This window comes from Vulpes vulpes, chromosome 12, assembly GCF_048418805.1.
Source record: "Vulpes vulpes isolate BD-2025 chromosome 12, VulVul3, whole genome shotgun sequence".
Classification (NCBI taxonomy): domain Eukaryota; kingdom Metazoa; phylum Chordata; class Mammalia; order Carnivora; family Canidae; genus Vulpes; species Vulpes vulpes.
This window is the reverse complement of record NC_132791.1, coordinates 22,028,023-22,049,905: the sequence shown is the minus strand read 5'-3', so window position 1 is coordinate 22,049,905 and position 21,883 is coordinate 22,028,023. Positions and strand designations below refer to the sequence as shown.

The window sequence follows — 21,883 nt, the reverse complement described above, 5'->3', positions numbered from 1 at the left end:
TTAGAGGATTATTTTTGATGGTGAAAACATTGTAAAGATCAAAGTATCCATCAATAGGGAAATATTTGAGTGTCCCTGTTGGAATTATTATGGCACATCTACAAAATGGAATAATAGCCACTACAAAAATGTAATGACTTGGAAACTGCTCACTATTAATAGGGAAAAAACAGCAAGTTACAGAACGGTCCCATGAAAGGGGGTGGGGGGAGCAAAAAAACCACCCCTACTCCCTAAGAAAACAAAAGCAAAACCAAAAACTCCTAAATTACTGGAAAGTCTGGAAGGATATGATTACCACTGGGGGAAAGGCTTGCGGGGAGGAGGAAACTTACTTTTGACTTTGTGTACTTCTGCATTGTTTGAATTTATTTTAACAAGCATGTGTTGCTCTTTAGTACATGTAATAATATTTTTTTAAAGATGGTGGAAAAGGTTAAGAAAAGCAAACTTTATTGCTACTGTTCAGAAAATAGCTATTATTTGCAAAAGAGAGCTCTCTGGGCTGAGGAATGCCAGAGCTCCACTTAGCAAGAACATTCTGGACACAGATGAACAAAATTGATTTCTGTTTCTGTTTCTGAGTTCAGCCAGGGAGTGGGGCAGCATGAATCCTCATGGAAATGTGGAGTCATCCGAGCCCTCCTGGCCTTTTACAGAGGTAGCAGTTCTGAAGATCTGTAGTTCGGAGAGGGGAACTGACATATTCCTCTACATTTTATTGCAGTTCCAGACTGAAACCCAACTTTCTGCCTTCTATTTCGGTGAACCCACAACTTCCACACAATTCACACTCCTCTTCTCGTAATCTATCACTTTCATGTGAGAAATACGATTTTATGCGTCCTGCTGCCTTATCCCAACTAGGTCTAGGGACGCTTGGGTTGCTCAGTGGCTGAGCCTCTGCCTTCAGCTCAGGTCATGATCCTGGAGTCTTGGGATCGAGTCCCACATTGGGCTCCCTGAGTGAAGCCTGCTTCTCCCTCTGCCTGTGTCTCTGCCTCTCTCTCTCTCTCTTAGTGTCTCTCATGAATAAATAAATAAAATCTTAAAAAAAAAAAAAAAAGGATTCCACTTTAAATCCAAGGTCTTGTTTACATCTCGAAGCTCCAGTTCTGAAAAGGGACAGGCCCTCACAGAAAGTCTAGAAAAGCGCCCAGGATGGGTGGAGTCTGGCGTTCCAGTCTTCGCTCTCCCTGTAGGGCTCACATTCCAGCGGTTGTATCAGGTGTGTGGACATCCTTTATCTGTCCGGCCCCTAACTCTCAAAAAGGTGTCCCACGTTTGCAAAGGTCTTCTGAGCGTCATCTCTGCTGCCTCCCACAACAGCCCACAGCCCAGTAGAGCATCAGTTGCAATTTGCAAGTGAGGAAACCAAGCGGAGACACTTGAGTGATGGGCCCCAAGTCACTCAGCACTTTGGTTGCAGTGTTGGGGACAGAATTCCATCTTCAAATCCTGTCTCCTTCAGTCAGAGCTTCCTTTTACATCTTCTGTATCTTCTGTTTCCAAGCTGAACTTTGTTTGATAGTAAAGGTGGGCTGCTTTAAAAAGTTTGAAAATCAGTGATCCAGAGTAATGTTTCCAAATCTCCAACTGCTACTAATATCAATAGCCAGGAATGACTAATTGGACTTTCCAGAAGTTCTCAAGATTCCTGATATTGCAAATCATTCCACATTTTTCATAATATTTATCTACATGCTCTTAAATGAGAGGCCATGGTAATAAGCAGTAAATAATTTTTTAAAAAGATTTTATTTATCTATTCATGAGAGAGAGAGAGAGAGAGAGACAAAGAGAGAGAGGCAGAGGGAGAAGCAGGCTTCCTGCAGGGAGCCTGATGCAGGACTGGATCCCAGGACCCTGGGATCATGACCTGAGCCAAAGGCAGACACTTAACTGCTTAGCCACCCAGGCTCCTCTGAATAATTTTCTGATAGTATAATACTGAAAATTTCAGAAGTTTTCATAAAATAATAGTTTTATATTATTAATATATTTATATTATTATTATCCTCATGAACCAACATACTGTGACAAGATTATTTCAATAACATGTAAAACTGGCCTCTACCTGAGGCAGACTCTGGATTAAGAAAATGATAAAAGGAAGAGACCACAAAATAGGTGCCAAATAAAATCACTTAAAAATGGACAGAGAACACTGCAAGAATTTGATATTTAAAAGTTGTGATTTATAAAATGAACTTTAAAAACACAAAGCATGACTTAGTCCATCTGATAGTTTCCATATTTGCTTTGCAACAAGTATTCCAGATGTAGAAAACTTTCCTTCATTTGGTACTAACATTGGTTGAATTGACAGTGTCCCAAACAACTTCAAGTTGGGCAGTAGGGTACGTGTTGCTTTAGAGAAGTTATTTCCTTTTTTTTTTTTTTTTAAAGATTTATTTATTTACTTGAGAGAGAAAGAGAGAGAGAGAGCAAGCTCAAGCACACACAGGAGGGAGGGGCAGAGGCAAAGGGAGAGAGAAACCTAAGCATATTCTTTGCCCCGAGGTGGGGCTCAATCCCATGACCCTGAGTTCATGACCTGAGCTGAAATCAAGAGTCGGCTGCTTAACTGACTGCATCACCGAGGTGCCCCTTGTTTCCTTTTTAAATGACAAACAATATTGTCTGCTTGCCTTAGTCTTGATTTTGCTGTTGAATTCAATATTGTTCTTGCCAATTTAGATTTTCGAGCAGTTTCTGATTTCATGTTGGAGTGTTCTAAAAAAGCAATCACATCGTACTCTTTTTGCATCTCTTTCGTTGAATATTAACAAAGAACTGTAGCCTGTAGTGAATACTTGAACACCTAGAAATGCTGGCAATCATTATTGGGAAGTTTTCAAATAATATTCACATTCAGACCCACTAGGAAAGTTAATAACATAACACAAAATCACTTATTGAAATTGCCAATAGAAGGACTTATTTTGCCTCAAAATTTGTCATTTTTTCTAAAACCATTCATAGGGGATCCCTGGGTGGCGCAGCGGTTTGGCGCCTGCCTTTGGCCCAGGGTGCGATCCTGGAGACCCGGGATCGAATCCCACGTGGGGCTTCCGGTGCATGGAGCCTGCTTCTCCCTCTGCCTATGTCTCTGCCTCTCTCTCTCTCTCTCTGTGTGACTATCATAAAATAAAAAAATAAAACCATTCATAGGACTTATATAAGTATCCTATGTGTATAAAATTACTAATATTTATTTTATTGGTAAAAATGACTTGCTGTTAGAAGCAGGCCAATCCACAAACACACACCTGAAACCAGTGTGTGCTGGTAAACTCTCTGGGGGAGAAAGAAAAGCCCTGCTAGCATTTCCCAGCTTCTGGGGGGAGGTATAAATATTCCCACCGTGGTTGATTTCAAGCTCCCAATGTAACATCACTTACAGTTGGAAAGAGATGCACACAAGTGGCTCTCTGGAGCCTGTGTGAGCCAGCTCCAGCACACGACTGCTTCTAATAGAGGAACAGCTGCAGACGAGCCTGATGGGATTCCACCCAGGAATTATCTGCCTTAATTTTCCATTGCCTGCTTCAGCGTTCTCTATGTTTGCTTTGGATTTGACATCAGTGGATTCCTCTGAACTAGAGACATCTCTATGTTGGTCGTTGAGAATGTTTTTGTTTGGCTGCTTTAGTTTTTTTTTTTCCTTTCCTAAAATTTTTTTAATTTTATTTTTTCAGAGTAAATAATACAACAATCAGTTCCTGAATTGATAAAGTAAATCATTTTTTTAAAATTGAAGTAGAGTTGACATTTTTATATTAGTTTTAGGCACACAACATAGTAATTCCACAATTATCTACATTACAACATGTTCACCACAATAAATGTAGTCACCATCTGTTACCACACAGTTATTTAATATTATTGACTATATTCCCTATGCTGTACTTTTCATCCCCATGACTTGTTTTATAACTGGAAGTTTGTGCTCTTAATCCCCTTCACCACTGGGCAATGGGCACTGAGGAGGGCACTTGATGGGATGAGCACTGGGTGTTATACTATATGTTGGCAAATCGAACTCCAATAAAAAAATATACCAAAAAAAAAAAAAATCCCCTTCACCTAGTTTGCCTATTCCCCCACTGGATTGTTAAATTTCAATTCTTATGGGAGAAAACTTTCCTCAAGTTTCTAGATTTCTCAACTTAGTTTAATTAGGATTCAAGCTTTGGAAAAACATAACATTTCTCAGAAATACCAGGAAAGAATTCTTGCATGAGAACACTAATTGAGAAGATGAGTTAAAAAACCCACTTGCTTGATCATGATTTCACTGGATACACTTCTTGTTGGTCCCAATTTTGCCTACTGGTCATTGATCTTATTTTAGGGGATTTTAATTGTGGCTTCCTATACAATTTGGTGTCAAGTATAGTGATTTTCCCTCTGGAAAATCTAGGCTGACCCTTTGTAGGGTGACCACCAGGGTTGTATCAGTAATGATTTGGCCTTGTGTCTGATCTTGCATACATGTGGCACAAGCTAGTTGTCAACATAGCTAGTTGTCTCCCCAATTTCAATCTCTCCCTTCCTCCTTATTATTAGAAAAGTGACAACAACAACACAGCCTCCGTTGGATGGAGGAGTGACCAACGGAAGTGGTATGCAACTTCTGGGGAATGTCTTGAAGTAGAGAGAGAGTACTCTACTTTGCCTTTCTGCTTTCCATCTGGCCATAATGTGGCTGTCATGGCTGGAGCTACACGAGTCACACTGGACCATAAACTGACCTTGGAATGGAACAGCAAGGTAGTAGGAGCCTAGGTTTCCGATATTGTGGGGGCACCATGTCTCACCTACTTCTAGGCTCGTACACCAAAGGGTTATAAACCATCTTATCTAAATTGCTGCTAAGAATGAGTTTTCTTTTTATTTCTTTCTTTCTTTTCTTTTTTTTTTTGAAAATGAGTTTTCTATCACCCGCAGCTGAAACAGATGAAACAGCACTCACCCATTTTTTTCCTATTGAAAGCACCACCCACTAGCATGAAACTAAGAAAGGTCAGTAATGGCAGTTGATCGATGAAAGACCTCAGCATTATTCAGAGACTAGGGGGCTGTCTGGGAGGACATCCTTTACCTAAAGGTATGGTTGATTTAATTTGTAATATAAGAGACCATGGCTTCCTGGGTGCTTGCTGGAGTTTGTCAAGAAGGTTGATACCTAAGTAAACTTCTATATCTCTTCTGAGCTGGTTAGTCTGGGAAAAGAAGTTTTCAGACTTCGGATTCTTCACAGGATCTGTCTCACAAATGTCTATGATCTTAACTTTTAACAATCAGAACCCTTGAAGGCATAGAATGTACTTTATTGTCTCTGGCTAGGAGTATAAGTACAGGCTGAAGAACTAGGGAGCTCAGATCAGGAAAGAGATTATTGGATCTGAGAGCTGCTTTTACACATCAAAATAAAGAAGGGTTTAGGTGTCTTGCTGGAGATTCCCAGGCCCAAACCAGGATGCTTGGGTGGAGGCTGCCAATTCTGCCCTAAGTTACAGGGAAATTCATGTCCCCCAAGGGGAGGGCCTCCCCTCCATGGAGGGGATTTAAGCAAGGCTATTACAGACAGATTCATCAGCTGAGCAGAGTCCCCAAATATCGGTCTCACATTGGTGCCTGCCCATGAATCTTTCCAGGTCTCATTTTCCTACTGAGGAAAGAAAAGATTGCGTGGTGCATTTTTTAAAAAATAAGGTCAAGTATTTGCAACTTGAAGTACATTTCCTTTATTCTGAGTTGTTAAAATGGTTTTTATTGTTAGATAGCAGATGGTATTTGTTATTGCTTAACATCCTGCGTCAACAGAATCAAATCTTGACAACTCCTTATAAGTCTCCATAAAAAGACAAAAACAAAAATTTATATGTCTGGGAAATCTGGTAACCGCTGGCAAGATGGACCCTAGGATACGGTTGTCTCTGACTTGACCTTTCAAGGAGCTGTAGTTCATACGCATGGCCACTAGATGACGCTCTTGTCTATTTCCAGCGGCTGGATAATTTCATGGCGCAAATAGAGAAATCAGAAATGTGATCCAGTTGCTTTAAAGTAGATTAGCCTTCATTGATAAAGTATTCACTTTTTCCACACGTAACTGCTTTGGGATAAACACTAATTTTTTTTATTAGGGTTTGAAAACAAAACTAATTTTCCAGGTTCTATTCTTAAAATTGAACCGATTACTTTCCTAAATGCTCTTAATTCTCCGGTATTCTCAGAAATTTAGTGTACTTACAACAAACTTTCTTTCAGCCAAGAGCCTTTTGTGAGCATCTCAACCAACTGGTGTCCTTACTCGTGTGACAGTATGTCATGTCCATTTTTACAGAGCACAGAGCTTACAGTATGATGTCACATTAACATAATGATAATAATCTGTTTGTCTAGTGGTTTGCACTTTATGGTGCTCTTACAGTTTACTCCCCCTCAATGGTAGCTCAAGTTGCAGGGAATGACCTTTTCTTTTTCCTTATTTGTAATAAACTTAAGTGAGTCTAACGTTCATTCTTCATGGAGAAAACATTCTACCTCATTCATTTATTCAAAAAATATTTATTTGGGCATGTTAATTAGTATACTGTGCCCTGTTCTGGATACTATGTGTTAGCAATACACACAACAGATGAAGTCCCTTCCCCCATGGAGTAGACATTCCATTGGGGAGGTAGTCAGTAAACAAACAAAATTTGAGATTGTTTGTCAGGTGGTAATGAGGGCTGTGGGGAAGAATAAAGGTGTAGGGGGATGGGAGGGCATCCATCTTAGGCATGTAGAAAAGTGCCCTTTATGCAGAGACTTGAGTAATGTGAAGGGCAGTACAATGTGATGGTGTGGATGAAGCACAGGATGAGTCTCGTAGCAAAAAGGAACTGGGAAGTTTGATAGTGAGAAAGGGGCTTGGAAGGATAAAGGGAGGCTGGAGTGGAGGCTGAAGATGTGGACAGGACACAGATTATGTGGAATTGGATTTTATCCCCAAGTGGAACAGGCCACCATTGGAGGGTTTGGAGTGGGGAAGAAACCTGCTCTGAAACATGAAAAAAAGGCTTGCAGGGAAGTATGTGCATCAGCTGAATGGGCTCGATTTCAATATATTTTGAAGATGGCAAACAGAACTCCCTGAGGCGTTGGATGTAGAGGGTGAAGGAATGATTAAATGAGGATGATCCCTAGGTTCTTGGCCTGAGTAGCTAGACAGGTGGTGGTGCCCCCATTTACTTAGATGGGAAAAATGGGGAAGGAACAAATTGGAAGAAGGACACTGAGAAACGGAGAGTTCTATTTTGGACTTATTTGGTTGGAGGATTTATTATACATCCAAGTACAGATGTGAAATAAGCAGGTAGTTATTCAAGTCTGGACTTTGGATGATGGGCTGGGGCTGGCAAAGTTATGATATCCATTCTTGTGGACCTCTGGGAAGCTTAGATACAACAGGATCTGTTTAACTTACTCTAATGGTACTTAGAAATTTGGCATGATCTCATAAGATCTTTGCTGCGTTTCAAATGGAATATTTAGTAAATTCTATATCTACCAAAGCTGTCAGACATGAGACCAATATGTTTTAAAACATACAAAGCATATTTTGAAATATTAAAGATTACAGTTTTCTATTAAATTTACTTAAATAAGTAAGAAGTTACTTTGCTTCTGTGTCAACTTGAGAGAGCTTTCCTTGAGCTGCTAGTGAGAGCCTCATGGTCCAGACAAACCAGCAATCCTCTTCAGGGACTTAGTCCTAAGGAAATAATCAAAGAAGGAGATCAAGTTTTCTCAACAAAGATGTTAATCTCATCCCTAATTGCAAGAAAAATATTGGAAAAATAATTGTCCATCAATAAATGGCATTGTCAATAATTGTGGCATATTCATAAGATGGAAAATTGTTCACATTAAAGGATGTCAACAAAGGGTTTTTAGTAGCAGGGTGGGGATGGTTATGATATAAAATTAGGTGGATCATAGGTATAAATGTGCACATACAATATCTCAAATATAAAAGTATTTTTGTAGAAAAATGACTGACAGAGGGAAATACTTCAAACTTTTTAGAGTGGTTAGCCATAGGGGATAAAATTTCTTCTTAGACTATTTTAATTTTGTCCAAACCTCCTACAATGGACATGTGTTAATTTGCACTCTGAAAAAAAAAAAACACATCATTGGGATTGAAAACAATGTAAAAGAAATGGGAAAATGGAAAGAACTAACATCAGTCTGGGAATCAGAAGATAAGGATTTGGGTCCAGAGTCCTGGCTCACCCTTTAATCAGGAAAAAAGTTATTTTTAGTTTGAGCTTTAAGTTTCTTACCTGTAAATTGTGTCTAGGAACTCAGCCTGTCTCCCTTTTGGAGTTGATGTGAAGATTTAGCAATTATGCCATTCCAGAAGCAATTCAAAGTTTGAAATGTGGGCTACACCACGGCTCTAGGGATAATATCCTACTTTCCCCACCAGTGCAGAGTTAGTGGGAGAAGATAACAAAGGAGAAGGAAAATCCATAGGCCTAGCAATAACTCCTCTGAGCCCCCTGGCCTGGCCCCAAGGAAGTGGGGTCTTCCAGTGTGCACTGGGTGTGAGCCCATCCTGACTTATTCATGCCTTACGACTTTGGTGGCAAGATGAGAGAGACCTCATTGCTCACCTAATAATAATACTTATTTTATGATTATATTTATCGAAAATTCACAATGTGGCAGGTACTGTGATTGGTGCCTTTTACGAATTTTGTTCATCTGTTGCACCCAATGAATATTTATTGTACACATCCTACCTGACTCTAATTTTATGTGGCAGAATTTTTCCCATAAAAATTTCCCAGAATTTTTATGTGGCTTACCCCTTTTGTAGAGCCCATCACCTACCCAACTCTCCTTTTGGCATGAGTGAGACTCACACTAAGCTGGGTGATAGGAGTCTACCGTTTGTAATGCAAATTGAAGCATAAGAAGAGACCATGACGGTTGTGGCATAATAATGTATACGTGATATACTAAGAGACAACCTGGGCCGTAGTAAAAGCCTGAATGTCTCATGGGTGCTTGACCTTGAGGCTGTACTTCAGGGCTTTTCCCCTTCATCTCCTTCACGTTGATACATTTCAAATAGTCTCTGGCTCCAGCCAAGAGAAAACAAGGTGGCACACAGTGATCAATAACCAGGGCCAGATGCAGGGGACAAGGGAAGGCTCCAATGGGAGGGAGCAGGGAGGTTAAAGGACCACAGAGCTTGAGGGTTGGTAAAGGGGGACGAAGTCTTGAGGTAAGAGGGTTCCAGGCAGGCTGAGATTAGGGCATCTACCTGGGCAGCAGCAAGGCTTGAGAACAAAGGTCATCATGACCTTTGTGGCACAGAGGAGAGGCGGCCTGAATGGGTCAGAGGACCCATTCCTGATTCCTCCTCTATAGTGGACACTGTGGATATGGCAACAGGTAACTTGAATCCAGGGAAAAGACCTGTGTAGATCCTGAGTAATAACTACTTGACTAATCCTCAGATGGCTGCTTTGGTTCAGTTATGATCTTTGCTGCCTTGCCTTTCTGAAATTCAGGCTGGAATAAGGGGATCACAGTTAGATGAGGGAATTGAGGCTTAAATGAGCAAAGCACAATGTGAAGATTATTTAGATCCCTATTCAAAGAAACTGTAAGAGAAAGAGAAAAGAAACGATTAGGACATTAGGAGACAATTGGAAATTCCAAATTTGGAAATGAGTAGATATTTGACTCTATTAAGAAATTACTGATAAAATTTTACACACAGTATGGTATTGCACCATTATCTTTAAAATGTCATTACCTTTGAGAGATACACTGTATTTTTTTTAAATAGGTGTAATGATAACAGTGTCTGGGATTTGCCTCAAAAATAATAATGGAGTCAGAGAAGTTGGGTAAGGATATAAATGAAAGAAGACTGGTCATGGGTTGGCCATTGTTGAAGTTGCATGATGAGTAGGACATGGCTGTTCACTGAATGATTCTACTTTGTATATATTTTAAATTGTCCATAATTTAGAAGTCAAGCAACTTACCTACATCTCTGTGGTTATTAAGTGCTAAAGCTGGAAATGGAACCCTGGGCTGTTTGTCTCCAAAGCCTGTGCTTTTTATGACTGTGCTTATTTACTTGTTTCCAGCCCATCTAGGGCAGGGGCTGCTCTGCCCAGCATCCTCACTCAGCTTCACCCTCTGTTTGGATACCTTTTGAGTTATGGCATCCCTTTGGAAGGTTCTTTTCCAAGATGAGCTGGAACTTCAATCCCCTCATCCAGTCCTTGCTAGAGAAGTCTTCCTGACTGTTGCCATTGCAGGTTAGGTCAGGTAGCTAAGGTGTTCTATGCTTCATCATGGCATTCATCACTCTTATAATTGTTCATTCAATGTCCATCTTCTCTTGTTGGCTTTAGCTGTATGGAGACAGGATCTTCCTTGCTGCATTCACTGCCATGTTGCTCGTTACTCAGTCTGTTTGCCTTAGGTATATGGATGTAGAAGTGGTTGACCCACAGCATGGCCAAGTCACTATATGAGAATGAATTCCCTAGAGGGTCAGTATCCTGTGAGGCCCCAGATCAGAGGATCCATAGAGTCTTCAGCCCAAGCCCATGGCACCTGCTTTGGGTTAGAGATATGGGTGGTGGAATGGGTGCATAGGAAACACTGCAAGAATTCAATTATTTCCAGGGAATTTGACATTTTAGAGGTAACTGAATATTGTCAGTTATCTTTGGGCAGTAGAAAATTAAAAACAGAGAATGCAAGCGTGAGATGTTTAATTTTGAGAACAAACTTGCCACCTTGAGCCATGTGGTGGGATTTTCTTGGAATTGTGTAAGAGTTGCTGCTTTGTCACTTTATCTGCTTTCTGCTTTTGTTTGGTGTGCAAAAGCTCCCAGAATTGGACCAAATGGACTAGAATGAAAGGTAGTATCCCCTAGGAAGGAAGATGAATATGGAAAAGCAGCAGGGGTATATGCTGGGGAAGATGGCCAATACAGAGATCTCAGAAATATGTCATGGCTCTCAACTGACTTCTGTGATCTGGTTCTTAGGGAGCGTGAGGACACATGGGCTTGTAGAAATTGTCATACTTAATCATTTGGGTAAACACTGTCTCATGGCAATGCTTGCTTATTTTCCTAGGATAATTTTTATTTATTTGTTTATTACTATTTCTCTTTATTTTATAAATTCAAAGATAAAATATATTTAAAAGGAAGCTTAATTTTGCCATCTGGGGAGACTAAGAGGTAGATTTTTTCCCCCTCATCTCAAAAAGGATGTGTTTATTTTTCAAGAACTAAAAGTTAGTTTCTAATCCCCTGTATTCAGATTTTATTGCCATTTCCCATTTTTATTTGTGTTATGCATTATGAAAGTAGCACTTTTTACTTATAAAACTAAACTGGTATCATTTTTATTGTCGTAAAGTATACATAACATTTACCATTTTATTTTATTTTATTTTTTTAACATTTACCATTTTAAAGTGTATAGTTCAATAGCATTAAGTACATTCACATAGTGCAACCATCACCACCCCAGAACTCTTTTCATCTTCCCAAATGAAAACTCTATACCAGTTAAACATGAATTCCCCATCCCCTTCCCCCAGACCCTGGCATCCACTGTTCTGGTTTCTGTCTCTGAATATTAATACTCTAGGTACCTCATATAAGTGGAATCTTATAGTATTTGGTTTTTTGCTTGTTTGTTTTGTTTTGTTGCGACCAGTTTGTTTCATTTAGCGTAATGTCTTCAGGGTTCATTCATGTAGCATTTGCCAGCATTTTCTTCCCTTTTAAGGCTGAATAATATTACACTGAATGGGTATGATGATTTTTACTTAAAAATTCTGATTATGGCAGATTTCAAACATACACAAGAGCATAGAGAATAGTGTGCTCCCAGGTACCTATTATCCACCTTCAACAAACTTATTTTGTTTCATCTATACTTCCACACACTCCACCTCCTACCCTCAGCAGCTAATTCCAAAAATATCATTTAACCTGAAAATATTCCGGAATGTACTTCAAAGATAAAGACTTATTAAAACTGTAGCCACAGTACCATAACCATACCCTAAATAGTATCATCAAATATCAAGTCATAGTCCAAATTTCTATATAATTTTCAATATTTGATTTGATCCTATTTTCTTATATTTGTAACAGCCCATTTTAAGCCCCCAAAGTTCTGGATAGTGGTCAGGGTGGGAGTGGTTGTAAATCAAGATAAATGGGATTTGAACTAATCAGGCTCCAGGTAAACTCTATGTTCTTGAAAGAATTTTGTCTTTGCTCATCTATTCCGGGCTGTTTGCTTACTTCTAAAAACACCAAGGGTAGTGAAACAACCCTTCTTTTGCAGCTGAGCACCCCAAAGATTTAACTTGTCACTTGTGCTCTCTGTTCTGGATTTGATCTCTCACATCCTTCCCTAGGGAAATGTAACAGTCTTTAGTTTTTAGGTAGGTAAGAGAATGGACTCTTGAATATACTTGGAACTGTTAACTGCAAATGAAATTGAAAAGACTGAGGCATGGAAAAGAAAGGCAAAATGAAAGAAGAATATTGCAGGACACTGTAAGACAGACCCAAGGATAAGGATAAAATAAACTAGCTGAGCAATTCCTATGACAGAATATTGGTAATAATCATTCCCCGAGGGAAGGGGTATCATAAAAGAAGAGACTTGGGACAGGATTTTTAGCAGCAAGGTAAAACTTTCCTCTCTTGTTGTTCTTATTATTTTATATTAAACTAGGGCTGCCAGATAAAACACTAAGTAAAATTTCAATTTCAGATAATCAATGAAAGCTTTTTCTAGTATAAGTATATATACTTATAAAATATATACATTTTAAATATATGTATTTTTATGTATTTATTTATGAAAGTATTTCTTCTTTATCTGAAATTTGAGTTGAATTGGGCATTCTGTATATTGATTTGCTAAACCTGGCATCCCCACAGTAGATGCATGGGGACACCACTTGTGAAACAGGGCTTTGGACTTCTAGGCTGCTTAGTTTTCTTTCTTGGAAAATGGTAGAATTTTCTTTTCTTTATTCAATATCCTTGTTCTGTATGTCTACCTATTATTATAGCATTATATTTTAAGTAATCTCTACACCCTAGTGTGGGGCTTGAACTCACAACCTAGAAATCAAGAGTTGCATGCTCTATTAACTGAGCCAGCCAGGTGCCCACTTGCAGCATTATATTTAAAAAAATTGACCTACTTTACATTTACATCAATGGAATATAAGAGTATTTCCCTCTATTCTCATCAATGTGAGATATTATCCATCTTTTAAGTAATGCTAATCTTCAGAACAAAAAGTTTGAGAATTGCCCGTTTGGAACACTTCTTAAACGAGACAAACTTTTCTTTTTTGATGCCTAGCATCAGGTTTTGTTTAAAATAATGTCAAATATTATTCTATATTGTAAAAATTTGCACCATGAGATATAATGATTTACAACACATTAGCTGTTTTTAAAATTCCAACAGTGGATTTCCTAGCTTCTTCTAACAAAACTGAGCTTTTCTGTGCATACGCAAGTCAATGCTCAAGAATTTCAAATTAGCTTTAGCAAAAGCAAATATTTATATTTATTTTTTCAAATATTTATATTTAAAAAGAAAATATTTGAACTCAGAACTCATTAATATAAAAAATTTAATAAACTGAAGATGTCTTGTTTGCTGATGCCCCTAAAGGCAACATCTAGGTCAGATAACTTATATTGATTTAAGTGATATTCCCACTAGCTTCATGTAGCCATATTTGTAATTATTGCAATAAGGAATTTTTAAAAAACAAGTCTCTTTAATCTATGTTTCCACAAAAAGCTGTTGAAAGAACACATTTCTGCTCAGTTGTTTTTTCCTTTGCTTAAAAAAATAAAAGTGCCAGGAATCCCACCCCACCCTGCTGCTGGGTAGCAGTCAATCATTTATTATTCCTGGATCAAACACAAGCATTCATGCCTATGAAAACATTTTGCAATGAAGGGGATCTTGGTCTGTACTAAAAACAAAAAATGGCTAAATAGAGACTTCAATTTATTTTCAAATTCTATGGCTAAATTCCTATAATTCCTAGCTGTTAAAAACATTGGCGAGCTACTACATTTTACTTAGGATTGGATTTACTGTTTTGGTGTCTGCCCAGAGGTGCTATTGAGAGCTATTTGCGGCTAGCTTTTTAAGAGGCCAGATGAGCCTCAAATGGAGTGAATACTGACCCTGATGTACAATACACAAGGAAAGGCAGGAGAGAGAACTGAATATTTTCATATATTTAAATAACTAAGCATAGCTCATTTGGACTTTAAAGTTTTAATATTTAGCAAACCAAAAAGGTTACTTCTCAAGATGATCAAACTTATAGTTGAAACCTTTCCTTTTATTTTGATTTTGAAGCAGGAATTATAAATCTTACCAAAATTCTTATCTCATCAAATCATTCAACCTCAAAAATACAATCACCATTGATCCAGACATTTTTTATGACCTTCCTTTCCTCAAGCCTCATCAGCTCTTAACCTCATTAAGCCTCTAGAAACTAATACATCCCCTCAAAAAAATCAATTCCCCCCAAAGGGATCAAATCACTTCTAATCATTCCTGGGCTTCTAGTCAACCACTAGCTAGGGTCCAGCCATCACCATGAAATAAATGTTATTGTGGTAGAGACCAATAATCTTTCAAAGTTTATGCAGTCTGATTATTGTTATTTGGAAAATGGATTCCTATATCATATGGTACGATAGCAATAATTTTTGAGAAAGACTGATGACCTGAGTCCAAGAACAGTGTTCCTCAGATTCTGTCATCTTGTTCCTGTTGATGCATCTTGTTCTTTTTGAAAGCATGGGCAAGGGGACAGGTGGCTGAATTTCAAATACAAGGAATGTGAAATGGGAGAGCAAGAGTAGAATTAGCCATTTATGTGATTTTTATCTTAACAATTATATTAGGATCATGTCATCCATAATATAAAATGATACGGCTGCCTTTACTAGGAGGAAAAGCAAGGGAGCAGAGGACAGCATATCAAAAAGTTGAGCTTGTTCAAGAGTGAATCTCTATACCAGTCTAATCTCAGTTATTTTGGGGAAATAGAGTTAGCAGCATCATTATTGTTCCCAAGTGTTTTCAGAATTATCATGAACTCTTGCCATTGTTGATGATGCTCTAGAAACACCTGCACCTGGCAGTTGGATAAAGTTGGGTGATTGTTGGCACAGGAGGAAGGAGTGGGGCTGTTTGCGCTGGAGGGGATTCAGGGAACTAGAAGAACCAGAAGAACTATCTTCATATATTAGAAGGAAAGAGATTGGGTGCATCTCAAGTAAAGACACTAAGCCCACTCTTCACTAAGAGTGAAGGTAGAAGCTAAGAGGGTATAGTTAAGCATATTGAGGAGGAAATTGCTAGGGCTGAATGAAAAAGTTAGAATCTAGAAGTATTGAATTCTTTGTCATTGGAGGTTCCGAACAAATGCCTGTTGACTACAATCAGGGACATTGGAAAGGAACTGCATGCCATAGGGTTGAACCAGAAAACCCCCTGAAGCCTCATCAGTGCATGGCTCCACTAAGGGTCTGAAGTTTGCTTAAATGGCCGCTAGATGTCATTTGTGTATTTGCAATGGCAAGATTATTCTCTACTGGTGCAAAGTGGAAATCAGGAACAGGATGAACAGCAGGATATGAAATGTTATTAACAAAATATGTATCCTTAAGCAACTCGGTTTTAGTAAGTATAAGAAAATGTAAATATCACTTGAAGCAGAAACTTCCCACTGCCAATATCTAGTCTCAAAATTGGATCAACTTTCTAAATTCTCTTTTTAAATAAGTCTGCCATATTCAAAGAATTTCCTCGAAGTTGCTGTCAAAATGTTGCTTTTCAACTGCTACCATCTTTGAAATTCTCATTCATCTTGGGTGTGTATCGTCTAGCTAGGGACCATGTCTTGTTCTTATCCACACGGCACACAGGAAGGACTTGCAGCATTCAAGATACAACTACTGCTACTAACTTCTAGTTCCATTGTGCTTAACATTTACAAGGCACTTATCTATAATTTCCTATCCAATTCATGTGAAATCTAGGGGTTAGGTGTTAAAGTATGAAGAAATAGACTGGGAAAGTTTAAACAACCGTCCCAAATCATAGGTATGAAAATGCTTTCCAACTTTTATCCTGCTGAGCTATGGATGCTCAGAAAATGCTACAGAGTTTATGTGTCTTGGACATTCACAGTGTACTGCAGCATACTAAACACTTTGAGAAGTCCTGGTACAATAACGTGTCAAAGTCCTGGAACAAAGAAAGGTGTCAAATGTTAGCTCCCCCAAACCCCAAGGTCTTCAAATATATTTAGCTGCTGTCTGTCTCTCCATCTGTCGTATCTATACCATCTTTCTTTTTTTCAGAATATGGGTGAAAATCTAACTGAATACTAGCATTCTACTGGGAACTGCTGTATGTGATGAATAGCAAATTCAAACTCTATACTCCTTCTTACATTTGATTAATTAGCAGTGTTTCATGAAGTGAAGTACCTTGAGAAAAAATAGCCTCAATGTTCTGATACCTAAAAAGAAATTCAGTAAATCAGAATAGATTGTTCCCACCCAAAAGCTCTCTATGTGGAGAACTTGTCTTTGTCTCTTCTTAGAACTTCAGGCAATTTGAGTACCATAAAAAAACGTCCAAAATGAAAATTCTCACTTCCTACTTGTTGCTCTGACTCTCCTGGGGAATCCAAGAGGAATGGCAATGTTTCTCGGAGATCCCTCGATCTCCCAACTGTGTTGCTTAGACATAGTACAGGTCATTCAACTCGCTCTAATGGTTCCAGTCTGCTCGGTTTTAACAGGTGTTCAGAGTGTCTTTCTATATGTAATTAGAGCTTCATTGTCTGGCATGTGTTGAAACTCTCAGATAAATGGCTAAAACTGAGAAGATACATCTGAGAAGTTAATCATTCCCTGAAAATGGACTGAAGGGCAAGCGACCATTCTGGATAACTTGACTTGTCTTTTGAATGGCAGCTGTAATGCTCAAAAGTCCTCTCTCCCATAGTGTGAGAACCACAGTGGAGCCCTTCTACATCACCTGGTGAAGCACTTCTGAGACATCAGATTCCTCACAGCAGACTTCACGTCCTTGTTCCTGAGGCTGTAGATGATGGGGTTGAGCATGGGGGTCACTACTCCGTAGAAGAGGGGAATGAGCTTATCTGAAAGGTCCTCTTTCTTGTCTCCCAGGGAATCCTTAGATTTGGGCTTTCTATACATGAAAAATAAGGTCCCGTAGAAGATGACCACCACAGTGAAGTGGGCAGAGCAGGTGGAGAAAGCCTTTCTCCTCCCCTCAGCTGAGGGGATCCTCAGGATGGTAGCAATGATGAACACATAAGAGATAGAGATGAACAGAACTGGGACGCCCAGCAAGATCACATTGGCCACCCGCATGCTGATGACATTGACAGAGATGTCGACACAGGCCAATCTCAGGACAGCCAGGATCTCACAGGCAAGGTGATTGATGACATTGTTTCCACAGAAAGGCAACTGAATTGTCAAGGATGTGTGTACCACAGAAGCAGTACCACCAATAGCCCAGGAGCTGACAGCCATGGGCACATAGGCAGCCTTGCTCATGACCACAGGGTACCTAAGCGGGTTACAGATGGCCACATAGCGATCAAATGCCATCATGCCCAGAAGCACACACTCTGTGGCTCCCATGGTAAAAGAGAGAAACATCTGCACAGCACAGGCTGAGAAGGAGATGATTTTCCTGGGGGTCAGGAAGCCATCCAGCACTAGAGGGACTGAGGAGGTTGTGTAGCAGATGTCCAGGAAGGAGAGGTTCCCCAGGAAGAAGTACATGGGTGTGTGCAGGCGGGAGTCAAGGATGGTCACCAGGATGAGGACCCCGTTGCCCAGCAGGATTACCAGATACATCAGGAGGATGAGCACAAAAAACAGTTTCTCCAACCTTGGGTGGTCTGAGAGTCCCAGGAGAATGAACCCAGCCACAGGGGAGGACCAGTTGGCTTTTTCCATGTGTTCCCCCTTCTGTCTTCACCAAAGCACAAAAGCAGCATTTGAGGCTTTCTTGTGAAGTGTCTCAGGCATCTGGTAAGCCGTCAAGTCCCAGCTACGTAGTAGGAGAGCTACGTGTATAAGAAATAAAAGAGATAATAGGAAGGTGTGCTTACCCCTCAGATGAGAGAAGGTCCAGGCTGGAACAGAGTTTAGCAATATTGTACGCAGCTGTTTGCGAGGGAGTTTTTCTCTCATTGCCTGTGAAAGCAACTGAGGCCCAGAGGGGGAAGTGGTCTGCCCAGGTTTGAGTAAAGTGGTAATATACAGAGGACCTGAGTTCAGCAGCGCTAATCCCCAGTCAGAAGGGACTTTTCCTCTGCTTTATGGTGAGCATTAGAAAATGCTATAAATTACTTCTTTTTGATATACATGCATAGAAATTTCATGTAATCTCAGCTTTCTTATATTCTCGGGGAGGAGAATCCCCAAGCTGACCCAATTCTTACAACTACCAAGGTTTTGAGCCTTTTTAACATCGATTCCGTTTGGAAGGAACTTGTTTAAAAGTGTACATCTAAATCCAGCCAGGATAAAGCCTGGGTAAACGTTCAGCCACATGAGGATGACTTCTTGACTCTGCCCACCCTCCGCAACACAGACGTGACCATTGTCAGTACTGAGACCTGCCTGTTCTAATACACATTAATGGCAATATGTGGGGATGTGCCCTCGTGGGGAAGAGCTTTATGAAGTCCACGGAAGCAGTTTCCCGGGCAAGTGATGGGATCCCACACTATGGGATGAGAGCCATGAGCTTACTGACCAGTTAACTCCATTCTTAATGACCACGCTGGCGACAGTTATCACATAGCAGGATATATGGCATTCACTTCTAATCCCACCTCATTAGAATATTGGTGAAATTCTAAACTAACGTGACTACGGAATGTTTTCCTTTGTCCCCTCATGTTTATACTTTATTGTTGGGTAATGTCTGCCTCTGCCTCCGTTGTGGTGTTTCATGCAAGCAGCTAGCTTACAGGAAGACTTGCGTGCTTTTGTGTAGAGGATTTCCCGTCTCTCAGCTACAGTTGCCCAGACTCTGTATTCAGAAACCCCACTTGTAATATGTCTATAGCTCTTTCTTAATGGGGGTGGTGTATGAATATAAAAAATAGTGAAAGGGAATAAAGGGGAAAGGAGAGAAAATGAGTGGGAAATATGAGAGAGGGAGGCAGAACATGAGAGACTCCTAACTCTGGGAAACGAACAAGGGGTGGTGGTAGGGGAGGTGGGCGGGGTGTGGGGGTGACTGGGTGACGGGCACTGAGGGGGGCACTTGATGGGATGAGCACTGGGTGTTATTCTATATGTCGGCAAATTGAACTCCAATAAAAAAAATTAATTGAGGTGGTGTGTGTGCCTGCATAGTGTGAGTGTGGGTGCCCGTGTGTGTGTATGTAGGAGTGGGTGGAGGGTAGAAGATAAGTGGTTAATATTAATGACCATCTATTCTGCGCCACTTCTTTGCAACATTCCACAGAGAAGAGTTTTTCTCTCAAGTTTTTTTTTTTTTTTAATCTCTCAAGTTTTATGGGTAAAAGTAACCAAAGCTCAGAGGAGCCAAAGATTCGGTTCTTAAGTTTGAGTGACAGAGCTGGGGCTGGATCCCAGGTGCCAAACCTGGGTTCTTTCCACCAAATAGCTACACAGATATTTAAGAGAGTCTGTCTCCCCAATACCAGCCCTGTGTATTCTCTGATCTGTCTCATTGTCCACACGCTCTTGCTTCAGTCATGGTAGACTTTACGTCAGATATATTCTCAGGCAGAGTAGCTCATGCCCTGAACCTAGACTTTGTCAGCCTCGGCACTAGTGACATTTGGGGCTGGGGAATTCTTTGCCGTGTGCGCTGTTCTGTGCATCATAGGATGTTTAGCAATATCCCTGACCTCTGTCCACCTGTTGCCCATAGCACCTGCTCCTTGAGATGTAACAACTAGAAATGTCTCCACACATTGCCAAATGTTTCTGGGAGGAGAAGGAGGTACCAATCGTGCCCGGCAGAGGAGCACCGATCTAAATGAGGAAGGGTTGCCCCCATTATGCAACCATGGGTTTCATTGTGTTTTCCATGCAAGCCTAGGACCCTTGCCCCATCCCTCATTCAGCACATGAGGGTGCTCCAGAGTGCTCAGTGCAGGCCCATTCTGGGTGCTTCACCTTGAAATTCTGCCCCAGCCTGTCTCCCATTACTCCCAGTGGCTCTCCCAGCCCCAGAAAAGGAAAAGTGAACATTGCAGTCTATGCCACAAGCAGGATTCAAGAGTGACTAGAATATGCTGTGGTTGGAGACCAGGGAAGGTGGCTTCTGTGAGAGAGGTCATCCTGTCCACTCTTTAAGACAGAGCTGTGTACACAGAAGCTTCTTCCATGGACAATGTGCTGTGGACATGAGAGATGCACAAGATTTGACCCATGTGAGAGCTGCTGCCATGGAAGTCCTTCATGCCTGCCATGCTGAATGAAGGCTGGTTCAATTGGAATGAACTGAATGGCTAGGAAGATCTTGCACACTGAGCCCAGGTCTGTGGGGCCTGCCCCTGTCTGTGACATGGATATCTGTGTAGCTTGAGCCAGTCCTAGGCCTCAGTTTCTCCCTGTGCATTGTAAATAGGCTGAACAGGTGCTTGCCAGGGCATCCCAACTCTGTCGTGAGCTGTCCAGCACTTTCCTTCATCAGGCAGGGAGCAGACTTTGATGAAGGGGACAGCCCACTCCTTTTGATGTGTGGCACACCCGTGTGTGTGCGTGCGTGTGTGCGTGTGTGTGTGTGTGTGTGTTTGTGTCTGTGAAGGAGAGCTCTGAGTAGTTGGTTTCCCCTCAAGACATGGCCAGCAGGAAATTATACTGTGCCAGGCTTTGGAGGAGACTCAGGATGGAAGAAAACAAAGATCTCTGACACCTACAGCCCCTGGTGGCCAGGTGTCAGCCTGTGAGAGCCAGGAAAGGAAGGGAAGTCTTTACCTTTGTGGCTGCATCCTACAGGTATGACACCTCAGCTTGTCCCAGGGACAGAGCCTTGCTTGTGGGCTGGTCACTACTGATCTCTGGAGTTAGCAGGTAGCTGAGAAGAGGATGGGAACACAAGGTGGTCCAGAGCCCCACGCACACGTACATACTCTCTGGAGCAGTTTGCATAGGAAACGGAATACATGAAAGGCCCACGGAACTCCGGAACTCCAGCTTTGGGAAGCAATTCTAAAGGATCACTGAGAGCAGAAGGCCAGTATCTCTCAATAAAGGCATTCATCACAGCCATATTTATGAATGAATATGGGAAACAAAATACCTACTAATAAACGGCTGACGATGCCATTTCATATAATGAAATATTAGACTTTAAGTTATGTTTATAATTGTATACCGTTACACTACAATAAAGGAGGAAGAATACATGTGTACACACTCTTATACTCAAATTAGATGGTCTTGACTGAGCCACGCAGACACCCCAATATTATCAAATTACCTAATACAATGGGCAACAATTACTTTGTGTTCAGGGGGGAAATTCTCAGTATAGTGATTCCTCATTAGAAGCATTTTGCTTGGGATGCCTGGGTAGCTCAGCGGTTGGGTGTATGCCTTTGGCTCAGGGTGAGTACCCAGTTCAAGGATCGAGTCCCACATCAGGCTCCCTGATGGGGAGGAGCCTGCTTCTCTCTCTATGTCTCTGCCTCTCTGTGTCTTTCATGAATAAATAAAATCTT

At 40.7% G+C, this 21,883-nt stretch overlaps 1 protein-coding gene across 1 annotated transcript; it reads right to left on the bottom strand.

The window, feature by feature from the left end:
- Positions 1 to 17,168: 17,168 nt before the first annotated feature.
- On the bottom strand, positions 17,169 to 18,128 carry LOC112930850 (olfactory receptor 2S2-like). The gene has a single exon (XM_026013286.2). The coding sequence runs from the start codon at positions 18,126 to 18,128 to the stop codon at positions 17,169 to 17,171; it is 960 nt and encodes a 319-aa protein (XP_025869071.2).
- Positions 18,129 to 21,883: the final 3,755 nt, after the last annotated feature.